Source organism: Coregonus clupeaformis, chromosome 20, assembly GCF_020615455.1.
Source record: "Coregonus clupeaformis isolate EN_2021a chromosome 20, ASM2061545v1, whole genome shotgun sequence".
In the NCBI taxonomy this organism is placed as follows: domain Eukaryota; kingdom Metazoa; phylum Chordata; class Actinopteri; order Salmoniformes; family Salmonidae; genus Coregonus; species Coregonus clupeaformis.
This window is the reverse complement of record NC_059211.1, coordinates 44,590,613-44,609,961: the sequence shown is the minus strand read 5'-3', so window position 1 is coordinate 44,609,961 and position 19,349 is coordinate 44,590,613. Positions and strand designations below refer to the sequence as shown.

The 19,349-nt window shown below is 43.6% G+C and overlaps 1 protein-coding gene across 4 annotated transcripts in view; it reads right to left on the bottom strand.

The window, feature by feature from the left end:
* The window catches only part of LOC121533484 (semaphorin-6B-like), a 163,680-nt gene that overhangs the window by 49,690 nt on the left and 94,641 nt on the right, over positions 1–19,349 (bottom strand). Inside the window, exons 6-10 of one of the 4 annotated variants that reach the window (XM_041839460.1) lie at positions 18,680–18,778; positions 16,868–16,958; positions 16,392–16,511; positions 10,209–10,312; positions 9,275–9,492 (exon numbers count right to left, since the gene is read on the bottom strand). In XM_041839460.1, the coding sequence (XP_041695394.1) occupies positions 9,275–9,492; positions 10,209–10,312; positions 16,392–16,511; positions 16,868–16,958; positions 18,680–18,778 (632 nt within the window). The remainder of the gene's footprint in view (positions 1–9,274; positions 9,493–10,208; positions 10,313–16,391; positions 16,512–16,867; positions 16,959–18,679; positions 18,779–19,349) is intronic. The other 3 variants (XM_045205511.1, XM_045205512.1, XM_045205513.1) reach the window with 3 other exon arrangements.

Here is a 19,349-nt window from a genome sequence, read left to right as displayed (position 1 = left end):
GACAGAGCTGGTATAACTGAGTCAGATTTGTAGGCCTCCTTGCTCGCACATGCTTTTTCAGTTCTGCCCACAAATTCTCTATAGGATTGAGGTCAGGGCTTTGTGATGGCCACTCCAATACCTTGACTTTGTTGTCCTTAAGCCATTTTGCCACAACTTTGTAAGTATACTTGGGGTCATTGTCCATTTGGAAGACCCATTTGCGAAGAAGCAGTGGCTTCTTCCTTGCTGAGCGACCTTTCAGCTTATGTCGATATAGGACTCGTTTTACTGTGGATATAGATACTTTTGTACCTGTTTCCTCCAGTATCTTCACAAGGTCCTTCGCTGTTGTTCTGGGATTGATTTGCACTTTTCGCACCAAAGTACGTTCCTCTCTAGGAGACAGAACGTGTCTCCTTCCTGAGCGGTATGACGGCTGCGTGGTCCCATGGTGTTGATATTTGCGTACTATTGTTTGTACAGATGAACGTGGTATCTTCAGGCGTTTGGAAATTGCTCCCAAGGATGAACCAGACTTGTGGAGGTCTACAAAAAAAAATTCTGAGGTCTTGGCTGATTTCTTTTGATGTTCCCATGATGTCAAGCAAAGAGGCACTGAGTTTGAAGGTAGGCCTTGAAATACATCCACAAGTACACCTCCAATTGACTCAAATTATGTCAATTAGCCTATCAGAAGCTTCTGACGCCATGACACAGTCAACTTAGTGTATGTAAACTTCTGACCCACTGCAGTTGTGATACAGTGAATTATAAGTGAAATAATCTGTTTGTAAACAATTGTTGGAAAAATTACTTGTGTCATGCACAAAGTAGATGTCCTAACCGACTTGCCAAAACCATAGTTTGTTAACAAAAAATGTGTGGAGTGGTTGAAAAACTAGTTTTAATGACTCCAACCTAAGTGTATGTAAACTTCCGACTTCAACTGTACAATGGATAAGGCAGGGGTGGATAGATAGATAACCAGCACTGGACAAAATATAAATGGACTATAAAGGTTATATCCTGAATGACATTGAAGTTGGCATACAAAATGTAAGTTTTGTCTTAGAATCCGGGAATATACAAGAAATAAGTAGTCAACAAATGAGGAAATACTCAGAGGAAATACTGTAGAGACAACACAACATGTTCCAGTAAAATGCTTGCACACCTTGGCTGCTGCTAAACTCCTATTGAACTCACTGACCCAGAATGGAACATCTGCTGTGAAAAGAAGCTAAGTCCCCACACTTGACTGAACCAAGCGCTACAATACTGTTACTGTAGTGTCAAGTGTAGTAGTTAATGGAGGTGTAAACCAGAGAGATGGAGAGAAAGAGCCATGTCAGGACAGCAGGGGGTGAATACTAGCGCCTCTCTTTCTCTCTTGTCTCCTGCTCCGAGAGCTTCTCTTCCCTTTGAGACCTCATGTTTTTGCTAAGTTGTGTGAGTCTGTTGAGTGACTAGGACTTCTCTGGTACAGCACAAAGTGAACCTTAGGGAGTGATTCAGTGTCTGCCGGGCACTTCACGCCTACTCCCTTCCCCTTTCCTAACTCTGACACTACTTCCTGAGAGAGTGGGGGGGGGGGGGGGGTGAGAGAGAATGAGAGAGAGAGTTGCAGAGGTGCAGAGAGGGAGAGAAAGTGAGAAAGTGAGAGAGCACCGCAGAGAGAGGGAGAGAAAGCTAGAGAGAAAGCAGCAGAGAGAAAGGCTCTCTCACTCTCACTTTCCTACTCACTCCAACACTCCATTACTCCAGTGTTAAGGTCAAGTAGTGCCTGTGCTCAGGTCTTGACACAAACCGACAGATGGGCTTATGGGCTCTCTCCCTGAGCTGCCCCTGTGCCCCTAGGCCTGTTGGAGTAGGTATCTAGGGATCCTCTGAGAACTGTTTGTTTGGATAAGCTGTTTGAGATTTGCCTCTGCAGAGAAACCAGAGGCTTTTTCCAGCAGGGTGGCATGGTAACCTAATACATAATTTGACCAGGTCAACCTCTCTCCATCTGTCTGACAGCCTACTCTGCCTCTGCCTCTATCTTTCTGTATTCTGTCCTCTTCTTCTTCTCTACCTGTTCAATTTCTCTGTCCTCCCTGCTCTTTCTAGCTCGCTCCCGCATTCTCCCTCTCCCTCTCCCTTTCATCCCCTCTCTCCTTCATCTCTGCATCTCTGCCGTTTCTCTTCTGATCTCTCTTTGCTCATTTGTTTGAAATGATTTGGCATCAGTTTGGCTATGTACAGACGTTGAATTGTGCAAATAAAGGTAGTTCAAATTTGTCTCTAGTTTTTCTCTGCTCTCTCTCACTCTCTCTTGATGTGCAGTGAGTTGAGGGTTGACTGACAGTCAGTACAGACTGTAGGAGGCTGTAGGAGTCTGATGGAGGGGTCAGACCAAATCCTCACAGTTTAACCAGCAGACTGACAGCTCTCTATAGCCCAGCTCCGGTGACAGCATGACAGCTGATGGAGGCTAGTGGAGGGGAATGAGTTCTTCAGTCTAGGTCAAGGTATTTTCTACTCTCTCCACCTGGGTCTTTATAAATTTTACGTCTCTTCCATCTCCATCTCCCCTCTCTGCACATTTACCTTCTTTGACATTTCTGACCACATCTTTCTGTCTTTCCACCTCTCTCTGTCTCTCCACCTCTCTCTGTCTCTCCACCTCTCTGCTCTCTCCACCTCTCTCTGTCTCTCCACCTCTCTCTGTCTCTCCACCTCTCTCTGTCTCTCCACCTCTCTCTGTCTCTCCACCTCTCTCTGTCTCTCCACCTGGTAAGGCCCAAGTGTGTATTCAGCTCCTACCTCAACCCAGGGCCCAGGGGAGGTATCCAGCTGTGACTCCCACCACATCTCCCTGGTGTCACTGCCTCACTGCTCCCCCGTCAACTGGAGATGCCTCCCTCTGACACCATATCATCCTAATGGCTCCTATGAGTCTGGGTCTCCAGAGGGCCCTCTGCTCTGACTAACTCCGAAGCACCACCGCAAAGTGTTATATTTGACAGCGAATGCTGCAGAAGAAGCGGAACTCCTTCGTAGGCGACTCTTTTGTCCGCACGCACACACAGCTGGCTGGTGCGCCCCGGCTGGCCAAAAACAGGCTACACTATATCTTTGTCTATAAAAATGATCTGAGCTACATGTGATTGAACAGGAAGCATATTCACTCCTTTCATTGCCTTCCTTGTAGACAGAATAAAACAGGGTTGTGAGGATTACTTGAAAAATGTACTAGCCTAATCCGTAAGCCTTATAATACATGTATTACAGTTTTTCTCCATTGGTTTGGCTCATTTCTTGAAACAGAAATTACATTCTCAAAACTACATGGACAAACCTCCAAACCACTTGGCAATTGTTCACAACAGAATTGAATTTCTCATTCATTTCATCAAATTGCAAATGTCTAAGTACATGTCTCAATGTCTCAGTACATCTTTGCAAATGATTAAGTACAGGTAGCCTACATTTAGCACAATTTCCAAGTGAATAGATCTTGTTGATCTAAACTGATTGTTGATTCTCAGTCTAATGGTTGTTCGCTCCAAAACGTGTCAGCGTCATTTCATTGTATAAGTCATCACATGCACAATAGTCTGTTCAATTGTCAAAATTAGTCAAGAACATAATACCATGAATACCATATATGAATCCCTTGGAACATTTGATAAATTTATTACAGCAATTGACAGTCAGGTGAAACTAGAACTTGACTAACGAAGGAGGAGTTTCACACATCTCAGATGACCAATCAAACAGTATGTTTAGTTACCTGACAGGTGCTGTCCATGACTGTGAATGCTGCCAAACATGTATGTAAAGAGCTTGACCATGCAGGACCAGTACAATTTCTGAACATGGAGGCACCTGGCCAAGTAAATGAACAAGGGCAACTGCCTGCTCGAGGAAGAGGAAGAAGAAGAAGAGGAGGAGGAGGAGTAAGGGTGCGTGGTGGTGGAATAGGGGGAAGAGGCCGAGGAGCACGAAGACACCATGCTGTCCCGGATGAAATTCGGGCCACAATTATAGACCATGTCATCAACCATGGCCTCACAATGGCGGAGGCAGGTCGCCGAGTGCAGCCTAATGTGCCTCGCTCAACAGTCTCCTCCATCATCCAAACCTTTCGCAGGGAAAACAGGTATGTAGTCAGTCAATGATGGAATTATATGTTGTATAGGACAGGACACTGTGCATAGAGCAAGAAATATATTTATTTACATATTTACCTATTCATTTAGTGTGTGTGTGTGATAGGCCTACAGTAATATCTTACCTCAATGGGATGTTATGATACTAAAAATGACAAGAAAAACATTGGAGAAAATAAACTATGGAATAGTTTATTTTCTACAGTATTGATGATACAGTTTACAGTAGTATTCCAGTCACTGTGCAGTGATGCATTAGAATTGTGGTAAAGTTACTGTAAGTAAAACAACAATACAATTACATAGGTAACTCATTCTGTAAGGAATACACAAGGTATACATTACGAATGGAGTGTTGTCCTTTGACTTCTATATCTAGGATTGGACGACAACCTTGCACAGGTGGCAGAGGAAAACTTCTCAATGAACAACAAGAACAAGAGATCTGTAACATGGTGATGGCAAATAATGCCATCACATTGAGACAGATCCGCGCTGCAATCCTACAAGACAATGCCATATTCCAAAATGTCAACTCTATAAGCATCTCCACAATAGACCGGATATTGAAGAAGCATCAGATGACAATGAAGCAAATTTACAGGGTACCATTTGAGAGGAACTCTGATAGAGTGAAAGAGCTGCGGTACCAGTATGTACATGTAAGTCAGTTACTGGTTGTCCATCATTATAACATTTTTACAATTAAGCAGTGGTTCCCAAACTTTTTTGGCTTCAGTACCCACTTTACCTGATTTGTGTATCCAGGTAATCCAGGTATGGAAGTATTTGATTTATCTGACTTCAACATTTCGCCTAAAAACTGCAGCTTACTGTATGATGCAATTATCATTATAATCCTTATTTTGAAGAATATAACATACAATAAGAAAAGGGGTCAAAGAGCTGCAATTAGTGCCTCCCATGTAAATCTATCTAATACTGTGGGTTTTACTGTAACATTTCAGTAAGTCTAGTCATTGATGATTTCCCCCCTCCCCTTTCTGTCAAATACCCCCTGTAGTACCTCTGCATAGGGGGTACATGTACCCCAGGTTTGGAACCACTGGAGTAGTGGCCAGTAGTATATTGAACTTGTGGAGAACATAGAACATTCCTATGTAATTGTCTGTAACTGTAGTGTATGACTCTTCTGTATGACTGATTTGATGTTTTCTTTTTTACGCTATTGTAGAGAATAATGGCATTGGAAGGAAAACGAGACCCATCACATCCTCGTGTTTGTGGATGAAGCTGGCTTCAACCTGGCCAAGGGCCGAAGACGTGGCCGTAATATTGTTGGCCACCGGGCCATGGTGGATGTCCCAGGCCAGCGAGGGGGCAATATAACTATGTGTGCTGCCATATCGGAGAATGGTGTGGCCACTCACATCCCCAGTCTTGGCCCATACAATACACAGAAGCTCCTCATCTTCTTGGACCGCCTTCATGTTGATTTGATCCCTGAAAATGAGAGCGGTCTCGTAGGGCCTCACCTACCACAATATGTCATTGTATGGGACAATGTGAATTTCCACCGTGGCCCGCTCATCAGGGCCTGGTTCACTACTCATCCAAGGATGGTCATGGTGTTCCTACCACCTTACTCTCCTTTCCTCAATCCTATTGAGGAGTATTTCTCCGCTTGGAGGTGGAGAGTGTATGAGCATCGGGCTCAAGATCAGAGGTCCCTGCTCCATGCAATGGACGCTGCGTGTGAGGATATTACAGGAGATCAGTGTAGGGGATGGTTGCGACATGCACGCCGTTTCTTCCCTCGTTGCATCGCAAGGGAGAATATACGCTGTGATGTGGACGAGAATCTGTGGCCAGACAGACAGCAGCGTGTGGATGGCCAGGAGGGTGAGGACAGCGACCAGTGAAGAACTGTTAGTTGTGAAACTCCAGCTTTATTTACAGCACTGTAGGCTGCATATAATTTTCATTGTTTTTTGTTTGTGTGTTTATATTACAGTATATTATGCTGTATACATTTTCTTTTACTCTGATGTATGGAAGTTACTTTATGTGTGTGAATGATAATGGTTACAATTTCCTTGGCAGTATGAGTGCAATGTGTGATGTCAAACCTTGGAGGCTACTCTTACCCTAAAATCCTATTTATTTTTTTTCAGTTTTATACACAATTGTATTCTGTTAGCTAGACAAAAAACAGTACAGTAACCATTGTCAATGAAGGACTGGGCTAAGACTGAAAGGTGGACATGAGGGATATTTCAATGGTCCTCTGCCATAGTGACAAAACATCTAAACATTTTGACTTGCAGTGCTTACACAATGCCAAAGGGACGAAGCATTTTGGGGGCACTGACTGTTTAAATGAGAAGGAAATTTAGTTTTGACACATGCGTGAACTGTTTTGGGAGAGGTATGAGCTTTTGCAGGTGAACCATGGTGTTGTGCCGAACCATCCACGTTATTTTGGCTAAAGCACCAAGAGTGTTGAGAACGTCCGGTCTGTTTCAAGAAATGAGCCAAAGCAATTGAGAAGGATCTTTGCCATTTTCGTGGCACTGACTCCTTATATGGGAAAGGAATTTAGTTTTGAAGCATGAGTGAACAGTTTTAGGAGAGATATGAGCTTTTGCAAGTGAGCTATAGTGTTGTGCTGAACTGTAAGACTGTTTTGCCAAATGATCTTAGAGTTTTGAGAATGTAATTTCTGTTTCAAGAAATGAGCCAAACCAATGGAGAAAAACTGTAATACATAACAAACGTGCACATATTCATTAGTCAAGAAGAAACAAAGAAACTGAGAGAAAAGCTATTTTAACCTGGAAATCATTTATTTTCATTACATTTGCAATATAATCTTATTATCAATAGTGATTGACCTGCACAGGTAGGAAAGTGTCCAGATAACGGTGTGGTGATTGACCAGTAGACTAGGCGTGCATGTTCTGAAAGATTAATTCTAATCAATCATCTGAATACTTTAAGAACCCCCATCGACACCTGATGGGCCATCAGCGGGACAATTAGTCAATATCCCTAAATTGATGTTGGTCATCTGCTATTGCCTGCTTGATTTAAAACAGCATCTAGTAAGATTTAACAGAGAAAGCAAGGATGTTTCGAACGGGATTCGTATTTCCAAACTGCCCCCTGTAATTCATACACAACATTGTTTTACATCCTTTAATAACAGACTCATAAACACAAACACGCAATATAGAGGGAAACTCGAGGTAGGCTATTGTAGCCCACAGTGCGCTGAGGGCTCTGTACTCAGCGTTGGACCCTCGGTGCCGCCTTTTGCTAAACAAAAAGCAGTGTAAGCGTCTAACTCACCCCAGAGCCCTGCACTTCCCCTGGGGGAACTTCTCCAGCCGAGGCCCAGGCACCATCCGGTCAGGCCATGTCTAGTACTGCTAAGCCCACCTAGCCCAGTAGCCTAGTAGCCTAGCCCCAGGCTAGTGTATAGCATAGCCTAGCCTAGCCGGGCTTGGCTCACCTCCATCTTATCTTCTCAAACAGTCTGTCTCTCTATCCTGCTGCTATAAAAAGCACCCCTCCCTTTTACCTGCAGGCTCAGAGGCTCTCTCATATCCTCCTCTCATAGCCTCCACTGCTCCTCTAGCTCCCTGACCTCCTGCAGCTCTGGGAGGTTTGGCTGGACTGTGCAGTGAGGAGGATCAGGTGCTCAGAGGAAACACAAGCCTCCCGTTCATCCCCTCAGACAGGAAAGACCAGGGGTAGAAAAGGTGGACACACTGAACTGTCAACCAGTCAACCAAGGAGGATTTGGTGTAGTTGCTAGGCTAGCTAGCTAACGACATAGACCAGAAAGCTTCATGAGGCTGTAAACTCTATCCTGAATTGTAGGCATGAGAAAATAAATAATAACAAGCAAACATCAAGAGATGCTGGTGGGAAACTATTAAACCAGAGCTCTTTTTCCACAATTCACACACTGGTAGCAAATGTGCACACATGATGATACACTATCTCAAAATGACCACTCCAGATTTCCCAAACCCTCTTCCCTGCTGTGCTCACCACACTCAACCAGCAAAAGCAATATGTCTGGTAAGAGCTTTAAATGTACGGTGCAGCGGATCACACAGGGTTGGGGAGGTTTACGGCGTACCTCTCTGTCTCTCTCCTCCCTCTCTCCTCCCTCCCTCCTCCATCTCTCTCTCTCTCTCTCGCTCTCTGATTTATAAATGGAGCACAGCGGCGGTGCGGTGCCTAGGCAGGTAGTGTGTGTTCAGCTGGGCCTCTCCCTGACATGCTGGTCACACTGTTATCTGGGAGCTGTTGTTGGCCCTGTGTAAACCATCCATCTCTCTCTGCAGGTGCACCACTCCCATCTAGCCCCCATCCCTCTCCCAGCCCTCCCAGCCCTCCGGCCCAAAGATAAGATGCAGCTGATGAAACAGTTTTAACTCTTAAAGGGTGGCGAGGAGGTGGGGGTAGCGCTGCAGATGTGTCCCATTATTGACGTCTTTGTCCTTGAACGGGTTTGAGAGGGTCTTCCTCCACTCTCTCTCTTCTCTCCCTCCTCCCTCTCTTCCTCTCCTGGCTGCCACAACAGCAGCCATTATGAGTAGAGGATGTTATTAGAGCTGGCATTAGTTGAGGTTTGCCCTCTGCTGATAGGCATCCTGCTGGCTCATCTGCATGGGAGACCTGCGTCGATTCCCTATTAGAGTCGGCTCTGCATTCACCGCACACACACACTACTATCATCTCTCACGTGATAGCCTGAAACTTCAGCATTATATACAGTATATAACACAGGAGGCACATATTCATGCGTGTGTATAGGCGCCCGCTCACACACGCACGCACGCACACTGCAGCTCAGGGGACCCACCCTCATCTTTCCTCTCCTCCCTTGCGTTGTTCAGTCTGTTTATTGTGCTCTCTCATGCTTTCTCTGCAACCATCTTCAGCCTCATCTAATCCTCCTCTTACCCAGCAGCATCCCTCGTTCCTTTTCTTTCTACTTCATCACTCCAATCTGTTAACATAACAACTTTCTTCCTCTTTAAAAGCAAACGCATGTGGCGAATAAATGTGTCCCGTCTAATCGAGAACTGTATCTTCCCCCATAAGCCCTGACCATCTCCCACTTTTCAGGGAGCTGTCTGTCTGTGTGTGTCTGTGTGTACCTGTTGGTGGGGGTGGAGAAGACTCCCAGGATGATGTCCCTGCCGTGCATCCTGATGACAGGGCTGGTGGAGTGGAGCAGGTTGAAGTAGAAGTGGGAGTCTCCAGGGACGGAGCAGTTCAGTCTGGCCTTCAGGAACGATGTCCACTGCTTCTCCAACACCCTCTGAGAGCCACCCAGGTCCCCCTTACACACCCTCGCCACCCGAGACACCTGTACCTGAACACACGTGCACGCAAGCACGTGGAACAGACAGAACAGTCAATGACCTCGCACAATTCTACACATCAATGACTATGTACAGAGTTTTCCGCGCTGGGACAGTTTGAAGCGCACATATTTCACACATAAGATTTAGTGGTTGCCATATTCATGGGCTCATATTCATGGAGAATGTATAATAAAGACTGATAGATTTAAGTCAGAATTATGTTTTATTATGTTTTATACCACAATAAACAATCGTTCAAAATGAAGATAAAAACCTTTTTAGCCCTTGGGTGATCTCATGAAAATGTCAGTGCATTTGAAAACTGCTTCTTTGAACAATCTCAACCCAAACTACCGTGGTACAGTGGAAGTCTCCACTTACTGTGAGCCCTACAAACATGCAGCATGAAATGCCTGCGCTAGCACATTTCCACCAAATGTGAATTGCTAATTTATTAGATAAAAAGGCTTCTTGTTACTGTCATATTTTTTGCATGAGCACGTATCCCCACTCTGATATGACTGATGCCATTTGGAGTGGTTATGAAAAAGCTTTTCCCCGTCTAGATATGCAACAGCACAGACACACAGATACACAGAAACACAGATACAGGGAAAAAGGTCATCAGAAGTACTAGGCTGGTATTGACATTTGAATAATAACATGAGATGGAACATCCAGGCAGGCAGACACACGACACAGAGGGGTGTGTCCAAAGCTTTACCATTTTGTCTCGTACCTTCTCCAGGTAGTTAAACTCCATGGCCATCTCTCTGAAGAAGAAGTAGATGTGAGGACCCCATTCCACTGAACTGACAAAATAGGGCTCTGGAAAGGAGGGGAGAGGACCATGTTACACAGCGATAGTGGCTTGAACAAACACATCCCCATAGAGCTGTAACAGACAGAGTTAGATGCCTCCCTAATCCCAGCAACAAACACCAGCGTTGTTAAGTATAATAATAATATAATATTTAGCAGACGCTTTTATCCAAAGCGACTTACAGTCATGCATGCATACATTTTTTTTGTGTATGGGTGGTCCCGGGGATCGAACCCACTACCTTGGCGTTACAAGCGCCGTGCTCTACCAGCTGAGCTACAGAGGACCACAGTAGGCATACCATTTGAGATTTTTTTTTAAATTGAGAAGGCTCATTTTCGTTGTCAGTTTCAAAAACCTGTTCTTGTTTGGTGCCTACTGAATACTACAGTGGCTTGCAAAAGTATTCACCCCCCTTGGCATTTTTCTTATTTTGTTGCCTTACGACCTGGAAATAAAATGGATTTTTTGGGGGGTTGTATCATTTGATTTACACATCATGCCTACCACTTTGAAGATGCAAAATACTTTTTTTTGTGAAACAAACAAGAAATAAGACAAAAAACTGAAAATTTGAGCTTGCATAACTATTCACCCCCCCCAAAGTCAATGCTTTGTAGAGCCACCTTTTGCAGCAATTACAGCTGCAAGTCTCTTGGGGTATGTCTCTATAAGCTTAGCACATCTAGCCACTGGGATTTTGGCCCATTCTTCAAGGCAACACTGCTCCAGCTCCTTCAAGTTGGATGGGTTCCGCTGGTGTACAGCAATCTTTAAATGTTAATGTTTCCCCTTAAACCCCTCGAGTGTTGCTTTAGTAGTATGCTTAGGGTCATTGTCCTGCTGGAAGGTGAACCTCCGTCCCAGTTGTCACGAATTCAGCCGAGGCTGCCCCTCCTCCTTGCTCAGGCAGGTTTCGGCGTTCGTCGTCACCGGCTTACTAGCCACTACTGCTCCATTTATCATCACTCAATTTGTCTTGTCTTGTCTTGTCAATCACACACACCTGGTACTCATTCCCTCATTAGTATGTGTATAAGTGTTCCCTCTGCCCCCTTGTCCTTTGTGAGTGATTGTTCATTGTGAGAGTGAGTAGCTCGGTTGAGCTACTCTTTCCTTGTATGTAGCCAAGGTGGATTTTTCCCTTGTGCTAGTTTCGTTTTGACGCTTGCTGCGCTTTATTCTTGTACACTGAATAAACTCTGGATTTCTGTGTTTTACCTCCTGCGCCTGACTCTGTCATTCACACCTCATTTACATTTTACATTTAAGTCATTTAGCAGACGCTCTTATCCAGAGCGACTTACAGTTAGTATCACACCAGTCTCAAATATCTGGAAGACTGAAACAGGTTTCCCTCAAGAATTTCCCTGTATTTAGCGCCATCCATCATTCCTTTAATTCTGACCAGTTTCCCAGTCCCTGCCGATGAAAAACAGCATGCTGCCACCACCATGCTTCACTGTGGGGATGGTGTTCTCGGGGTGATGAGAGGTGTTGGGTTTGTGCCAGACATAGCGTTTTCCTTGATGGCCAAAAAGCTCAATTTTAGTCTCATCTGACCAGAGTACCTTCTTCCATATGTTTGGGGAGTCTCCCATATGCCTTTTGGTGAACACCAAACGTGTTTGCTTATGGCAATGGCTTTTTTCTGGCCACTATTCCGTAAAGCCCAGCTCTGTGGCATGTACGGCTTAAAGTGGTCCTATGGACAGATACTCCAATCTCTGCTGTGGAGCTTTGCAGCTCCTTCAGAGTTATCTTTGGTCTCTTTGTTGCCTCTCTGATTAATGCCCTCCTTGCCTGGTCCGTGAGTTTTGGTGGGCGGCCCTCTCTTGGCAGGTTTGTTGTGGTGCCATATTTTAATAATGGATTTAATGGTGCTCCGTGGGATGTTCAAAGTTTCAGATATTGTTTTATAACCCAACCCTGATCTGTACTTCTCCACAACTTTGTCCCTGACCTGTTTGGAGAGCTCCTTGATCTTTATGGTGCCGCTTGCTTGGTGGTGCCCCTTGCTTAGTGGTGTTGCAGATACTGGGGCCTTTCAGAACAGGTGTATATATACTGAGATCATGTGACACTTAGATTGTACACAGGTGGACTTTATTTAACTAATTATGTGACTTCTGAAGGTAATTGGTTGCACCAGATCTTATTTAGGGGCTTCATAGCAAAGGGGGTGAATACATATACATGCACCACTTTTCCGTAATTTTTTTTTTTAGGGGGTAGATCAGCTTTAATATTGCAGATAGATTGTAACTTCCACCAATGTAATTGTCTGCATCACTTCCAATCTCCCATATGTTTTTATATATATATACAGTATCTCACAAAAGTGAGTACACCCCTCACATTTTTGTAAATATTTGATTATATCTTTTCATGTGACAACACTGAAGAAATGACACTTTGCTACAATGTAAAGTAGTGAGTGTACAGCTTGTATAACAGTGTACATTTGCTGTCCCCTCAAAATAACTCTACACACAGCCATTAATGTCTAAACCACTGGCAACAAAAGTGAGTACACCCCTATGTGAAAATGTCCAAATTGGGCCCAATTAGCCATTTTCCCTCCCCGGTGTCATGTGACTCGTTAGTGTTACAAGGTCTCAGGTGTGAATGGGGAGCAGGTGTGTTAAATTTGGTGTCATCGCTCTCACACTCCCTCATACGGGTCACTGGAAGTTCAACATGGCACCTCATGGCAAAGAACTCTCTGAGGATCTGAAAAAAATAAGTGTTGCTATACATAAAGATGGCCTGGGCTATAAGAACATTGCCAAGACCCTGAAACTGAGCTGCAGCACGGTGGCCAAGACCATACAGCGGTTTAACAGGACAGGTTCCACTCAGAACAGGCCTCGCCATGGTCGACCAAAGAAGTTGAGTGCACATGCTCAGCGTCATATAAGGTTGTCTTTGAGAAATAGACGTATGAGTGCTGCCAGCATTGCTGCAGAGGTTGAAGGGGTGGGGGGTCAGCCTGTCAGTGCTCAGACCATACGCCGCACACTGCATAAAATTGGTCTGCATGGCTGTCGTCCCAGAAGGAAGCCTCTTCTAAAGATGATACACAAGAAAGCCCGCAAACAGTTTGCTGAAGACAAGCAGACGAAGGACATGGATTACTGGAATCATGTCCTGTGGTCTGATGAGACCAAGATAAACTTATTTGGTTCAGATGGTGTCAAGCGTGTGTGGCGGCAACCAGGTGAGGAGTACAAAGACAAGTGTGTCTTGCCTACAGTCAAGCATGGTGGTGGGAGTGTCATGGTCTGGGGCTGCATGAGTGCTGCTGGCACTGGGGAGCTACAGTTCATTGAGGGAACCGTGAATGCCAACATGTACTGTGACATACTGAAGCAGAGCATGATCCCCTCCCTTCGGAGACTGGGCCGCAGGGCAGTATTCCAACATGATAACGACCTCAAACACACCTCCAAGACAACCACTGCCTTGCTAAAGAAGCTGAGGGTAAAGGTGATGGACTGGCCAAGCATGTCTCCAGACCTAAACCCTATTGAGCATCTGTGGGGCATCCTCAAACGGAAGGTGGAGGAGTGCAAGGTCTCTAACATCCACCAGCTCTGTGATGTCGTCATGGAGGAGTGGAAGAGGACTCCAGTGGCAACCTGTGAAGCTCTGGTGAACTCCATGCCCAAGAGGGTTAAGGCAGTGCTGGAAAATGATGGTGGCCACACAAAATATTGACACTTTGGGTCCAATTTGGACATTTTCACTTAGGGGTGTACTCACTTTTGTTGCCAGCGATTTAGACATTAATGGCTGTGTGTTGTGTTATTTTGAGGGGACAGCAAATTTACACTGTTATACAAGCTGTACACTCACTACTTTACATTGTAGCAAAGTGTCATTTCTTCAGTGTTGTCACATGAAAAGATATACTCAAATATTTACAAAAATGTGAGGGGTGTACTCACTTTTGTGAGATACTGTACATTTATACATACATACACATATATATATATATATATATATATATATATATATATATATATATATATATACATACATATATATATATATATACATACATACATATCCTTTAAAATATATATATATTTCCCTTTATTACTTTCCAACCCCACCATCCCCTCCCTAATTGGAGTAAACTAGCGAACAACAATGCTTAAGCCTCTACTTCATGCTTATACATACTATATACATTTTATGGACACAGACACTAATTATATTTTGTTTGTTTTTACTCCTGAACTTCCTCCGATCATTTTCATGCCATATCTTTCTAACTGTGCTCTTTCACAAAAGCTCACAATATATAACCTATATACTTATTATGGACACAGCATGTCTTACACTAGTTATCTTGTTGTTATTAGTTGTTGTTATTAGTCCCATCCTTCAGCTCCATTCAACACCTCCCATCTATCTCTTAACACCATCCATATTGGATTTCTATTTGCCATATATTTTTCAACTGTACTGTGATGTTTTACAAAAGTTCTGAACCTTTCTATTGTCATTGTTTCTACAGTTTGTGAATTGAAAATAAACATCTTTGCTAAAAGTATTATTATATTATTGATCGATTGACTATGACTTTTCAGATCACCCAGTAGTGATATCTGCAGGATCAGTTCCATGCAAATATTGCAATCCTTCAGCCATTCCTGGACCTGTGTCCAGAAACAAGCTACAAATGGACAGTACCAAAACAAATGATCTAATGATTCTGTCTCTTCACAGCCAAATCTGCAGAGCTGGGAAGATTGTATCCCCCATACAAATAACATTATATTGGTAGCAAGCATTTTATATAATAATTTAAATTGAAAAATTCTAAGTTTTGAATCCAGCGTCGTTTTGCGTATCAGTTCATAAACACTATGCCATGGAATCGGTACGTAAAAAATCTCTTCCCAACTATTTTGCAATCTATATGGGACGGCTGTCAATCTTTTGGTCCTTAAATGTAACTGGTAAACCTTTTTATTTATCACAAATTTCTTTAACCAATTATGTTCTTTAATGCAAGGCCGACAGACAAGTTCCTTACTTTTTCCTCCTTCCACTTTCCTCTTCCATTTTTGCGGTAATGCTGCAATTATTTGGTTGTAATTTTGGGTAGAGCAGACATTTCCATATGTTTTTGTAAGCTGCATGTGCGACATAACTCCACCATTCCTACCGATAATATCATTTACGAAGATTATACCTTTTTTAAACATTTTCTAAAAAAAGAACAGTTTTTTATCAATTAGTATATTTGAGTTTAACCACAATATTTGTTGCAATATTTGTTCTGTAATTTCTGGAGGATTAAATAGAAATTGCAACCAACTTTCTATGGCTTGTTTTAGAAATAGTGATATTTGGGAGATTATTTCCTTTTCAAATACCTGAAAGTGAGGGGTTGTAATCTGAATAAAGGGAAAAAGTCCCTTCTTGAACATTGGGTGAGACAATCTTACTAGTTTGCTAGAGAACCAGTTTGGATTTAAGTATAATTTTTGTATGACTGAAGCTAACACTTTTCCGTTATTTATTTTTTAGAATTCTTTGAAACTAGTTATTTTTTTCATTTCACTTCACCAATTTGGACTATTTTGTGTATATCCGTTACATGAAATCCAAATAACAATCCATTTAAATTACAGGTTGTAATGCAACAAAATAGGAAAAACGCCAAGGGGGATGAATACTTTAGCAAGGCACTGTACTCAGGCCATCAATCAATCAAACTTTATTTATAAAGCCCTTTTTACATCAGCAGATGTCACAAAGTGCTATACAGAAACCCAGCCTAAAACCCCCAAACAGCAAGCAATGCAGCCACATACAGACACAGAGCAGACCTGAGCCCTCAGCCCTGGATCCTCTGACCTCAGCAGGGATGCTGCTGACTAAGGCAATGTAGTGAGTCTGACACAGATATTGATCCTGAGAGTAAGTGATGTAGACATAAACAGAGCCTTCTAACAACAGAGGCAACACACACACACAAATACAAACAAATACACACAGCAGCCGCACACATACACACACAGATGCAAACACACACACACGCACACAAATAAATACACAGGGAAGTACCTCTGAACCATTTGGAGTCGTGTTTGACTGTGCGGAGTGCAGGACTTTCCCCCAGGCTACGGTAGATCACAGCGTCTATCGCCAGGAAGTCCGTCACAGTGGCCGTAAACAGATTCCCCTCTGGCAAAACACACACACAGTCAGTTACAATGGGAAATTGAGACAGTAACAGCTCATATCACAGCATAGATCATTGCAGAAGGTAGTGTGTATAGTGTATAGTGTAAAGTGACATTACATTACACAAATCAAATCATACAACTGTTGACCAATGAACAATGTATGAGTACATTAGAGATAATTACAGTGGCGCAACAGAGCCTCTAGTGCACAGTGGACAAATCCCTCTATTTCTACTGCTCAGTAATGTGAAATAAAGGCTTCCTATTGTTTCAACCACGGCCATAGATTATGTGATGATGGGGAACTACTGCAGCTACACAATGAGGTGTTTAAAACAATGAGTGTTTCCTCACCTGCGAACAGAGCCACGTTGGCGTGTTTAGGGTCATAGGGACAGCGGGCCATCCCACTGACTGTCTCTCCCACCATCTCCAGAGTGTCTCCCTGGAAAACACACACACAAACACAAATATCTCACTATACTGTATAATGTTGCTGGAAAACATTGAGTGAAATTCACCTTCACATGCAGTAAACATACAGGTAACTGCCAAAATAAAGGAAACACCAACATAAAGTGTCTTAATAGGGCATTGGGCCACCACGAGCCAGAACAGCTTCAATGCATGTCATAGATTCTACAAGTGTCTGGAACTCTATGGTGGAAAACGCTGTCTGAGGCGCCACTCCAGAATCTCTCATAAGTGTTCAATTGGGTTGAGATCTGGTGACTGAGACGGCCATAGCATATGGTTTACATAATTTTCATGCTCATTAAACCATTCAGTGACCACACGTGCCCTGTGGATGGGATCATTGTCATCCTATTGGGGCATAGCCATGGTAGCCAAAATAATGGCCAAAATAATGGCCTGCCCAAAATTGTTATACATGACCCTATGCATGATGGGATGTTAATTGCTTAAATAACTCAGGAACCACACCTGTGTGGAAACACCTGCTTTCAATATACTTTCTATCCCACATTTACTGAAGTGTTTCCTTTATTTTGGCAGTTACCTGTACATGCCCACAGAGTATGAAAATTAGCATATATTATAAAATATTCACAATATTATTATTCACCCTCTGCAATTATGCAAATGACACAAATACACACAAACGCAACCTTTTGAAACGCATGCAGCTAAACAACCACAGTCGAAATCGTCACACAGACACACCATCCCTGATTGAAAATGAATTAAATAAATGAAATACTGTGGATGTCATTAAAACCAGCTATAAATAAACCCTAGGTTTGCTAACTAGTCCCAGGAGAAGCCCTGAGCACATCAGCCCAGCGCAGGTTTCACTGCTTAGTGTCATTAACAGCCAGAGATAATGGGCCAGGTATAGAGGAGGGAGTCAGTGTGCTGGTATGTTGGAGATGTGACAGACTGAACATATCACTTATCTGAAAGCCTTTGATAGTGAAACTGGATCCCCCCCCATCCACCTCCTCCTTTCACTCTGCTAATAGATATTCTGGAGGAACGTTGAGAAATCGACTGAGCAAATGATTCATATTTATGCACACTTTTTCCTGAGGTTTTTCAAGTGGTTAGTCTGATTGACAGAGCAAGGATGTGGTTGTAATATGGAGCAGGTATAGGGTAGGTCTGAGGTGTGCTCTTTCAGGACAGAGTGTGTTTCGGGTGGTGAGCAGCTCCAAGTACATGAGCAGTGCAACCACTTAGCGTTTTCCTTCTAACTGGCATGCCTGGGTTTCACCAGAGGGGAAGAAACGAATTACCCAGACACATCATAAGCACAGCCTCCTCCTCAGTCCTGGCTGACACTCTCCCAGCCCTTGCCTCTGAACTCTGATCATCTGTAAGCTCCACATACAAGTGTAAGCATGGTGCAATAGCTACTGATATCTGAGGAAAGCAGGGCTTTGTTGCCTCTCTAAGGGCCTCCCTCTCTCTCTGCCTTAGGTATTGAACAAATGAGGCAAATAAGTTGTAAATGTGCGAGTAAGCAATATGCTTAATCGTGTTTGTGTTTGTGAGTCCATTTATCAATGACGCACCAATCATTAAACTTTGATGCATGGCTGGACTGCTGACAGGTAGAGATGTGCTCAGCTTCCCAAAGCAGTAATGACTGCTGTTTGAGTAAGAGAGATAGTGTGTGTGTACGTGCGTTCTATAGGTACTCACAGTATAGTTGGCACACAGCGGATTGAAGGCGTTAGTCCCACATACAAACAGACCTCCTTGTCGACTCAGCAAAACCTTCATGAAGTTCCGACACTCGTCCTGATAGGAGACAGAGAGGGAGAAATAAGGGGGGTAGAAATCAGAATTGATTGTCTGTGACTTATTATCCTACTGCTAGGTGAAATTAGGCTTCTAAATGCATGATGGGAGGAGTTATCACATCATTAACACTGTCAATCACTTATTATTCAGCTCTATGGAGGCTCCCTGTCTGCATGCCTGCAGCATCAAAGAGTTTCCATTGGCTCACACCAGCTATTGATTGACAGATGGTAATCCCAGCTAACCTTGAGCTTTCAACCAGCACTCACTTAACTGCAGTAGTACGACCCTTATTACCATGTCATGTTAATGAGCAGCACGCCACTCACTAGAAGATCCAACATGTCATAGATAGTTGAACAGTGACTCATAGTAAAATAACCATGTTTATTATTCCTGCCACCTGTGTGAGTGTGTCTGTGCAGTGAGTAGTATCCCTGTACATGTAAATCCCTAGTGGCCTGTTCACCCCCTCCCTCCCCTCTCCTGTCCCAGTGAGCATGGCTCCAGCTCCTGGCCCTGCACCTGGTGCCTCAGACTCTGACCCTCCACCACGAGCCCCACTCAC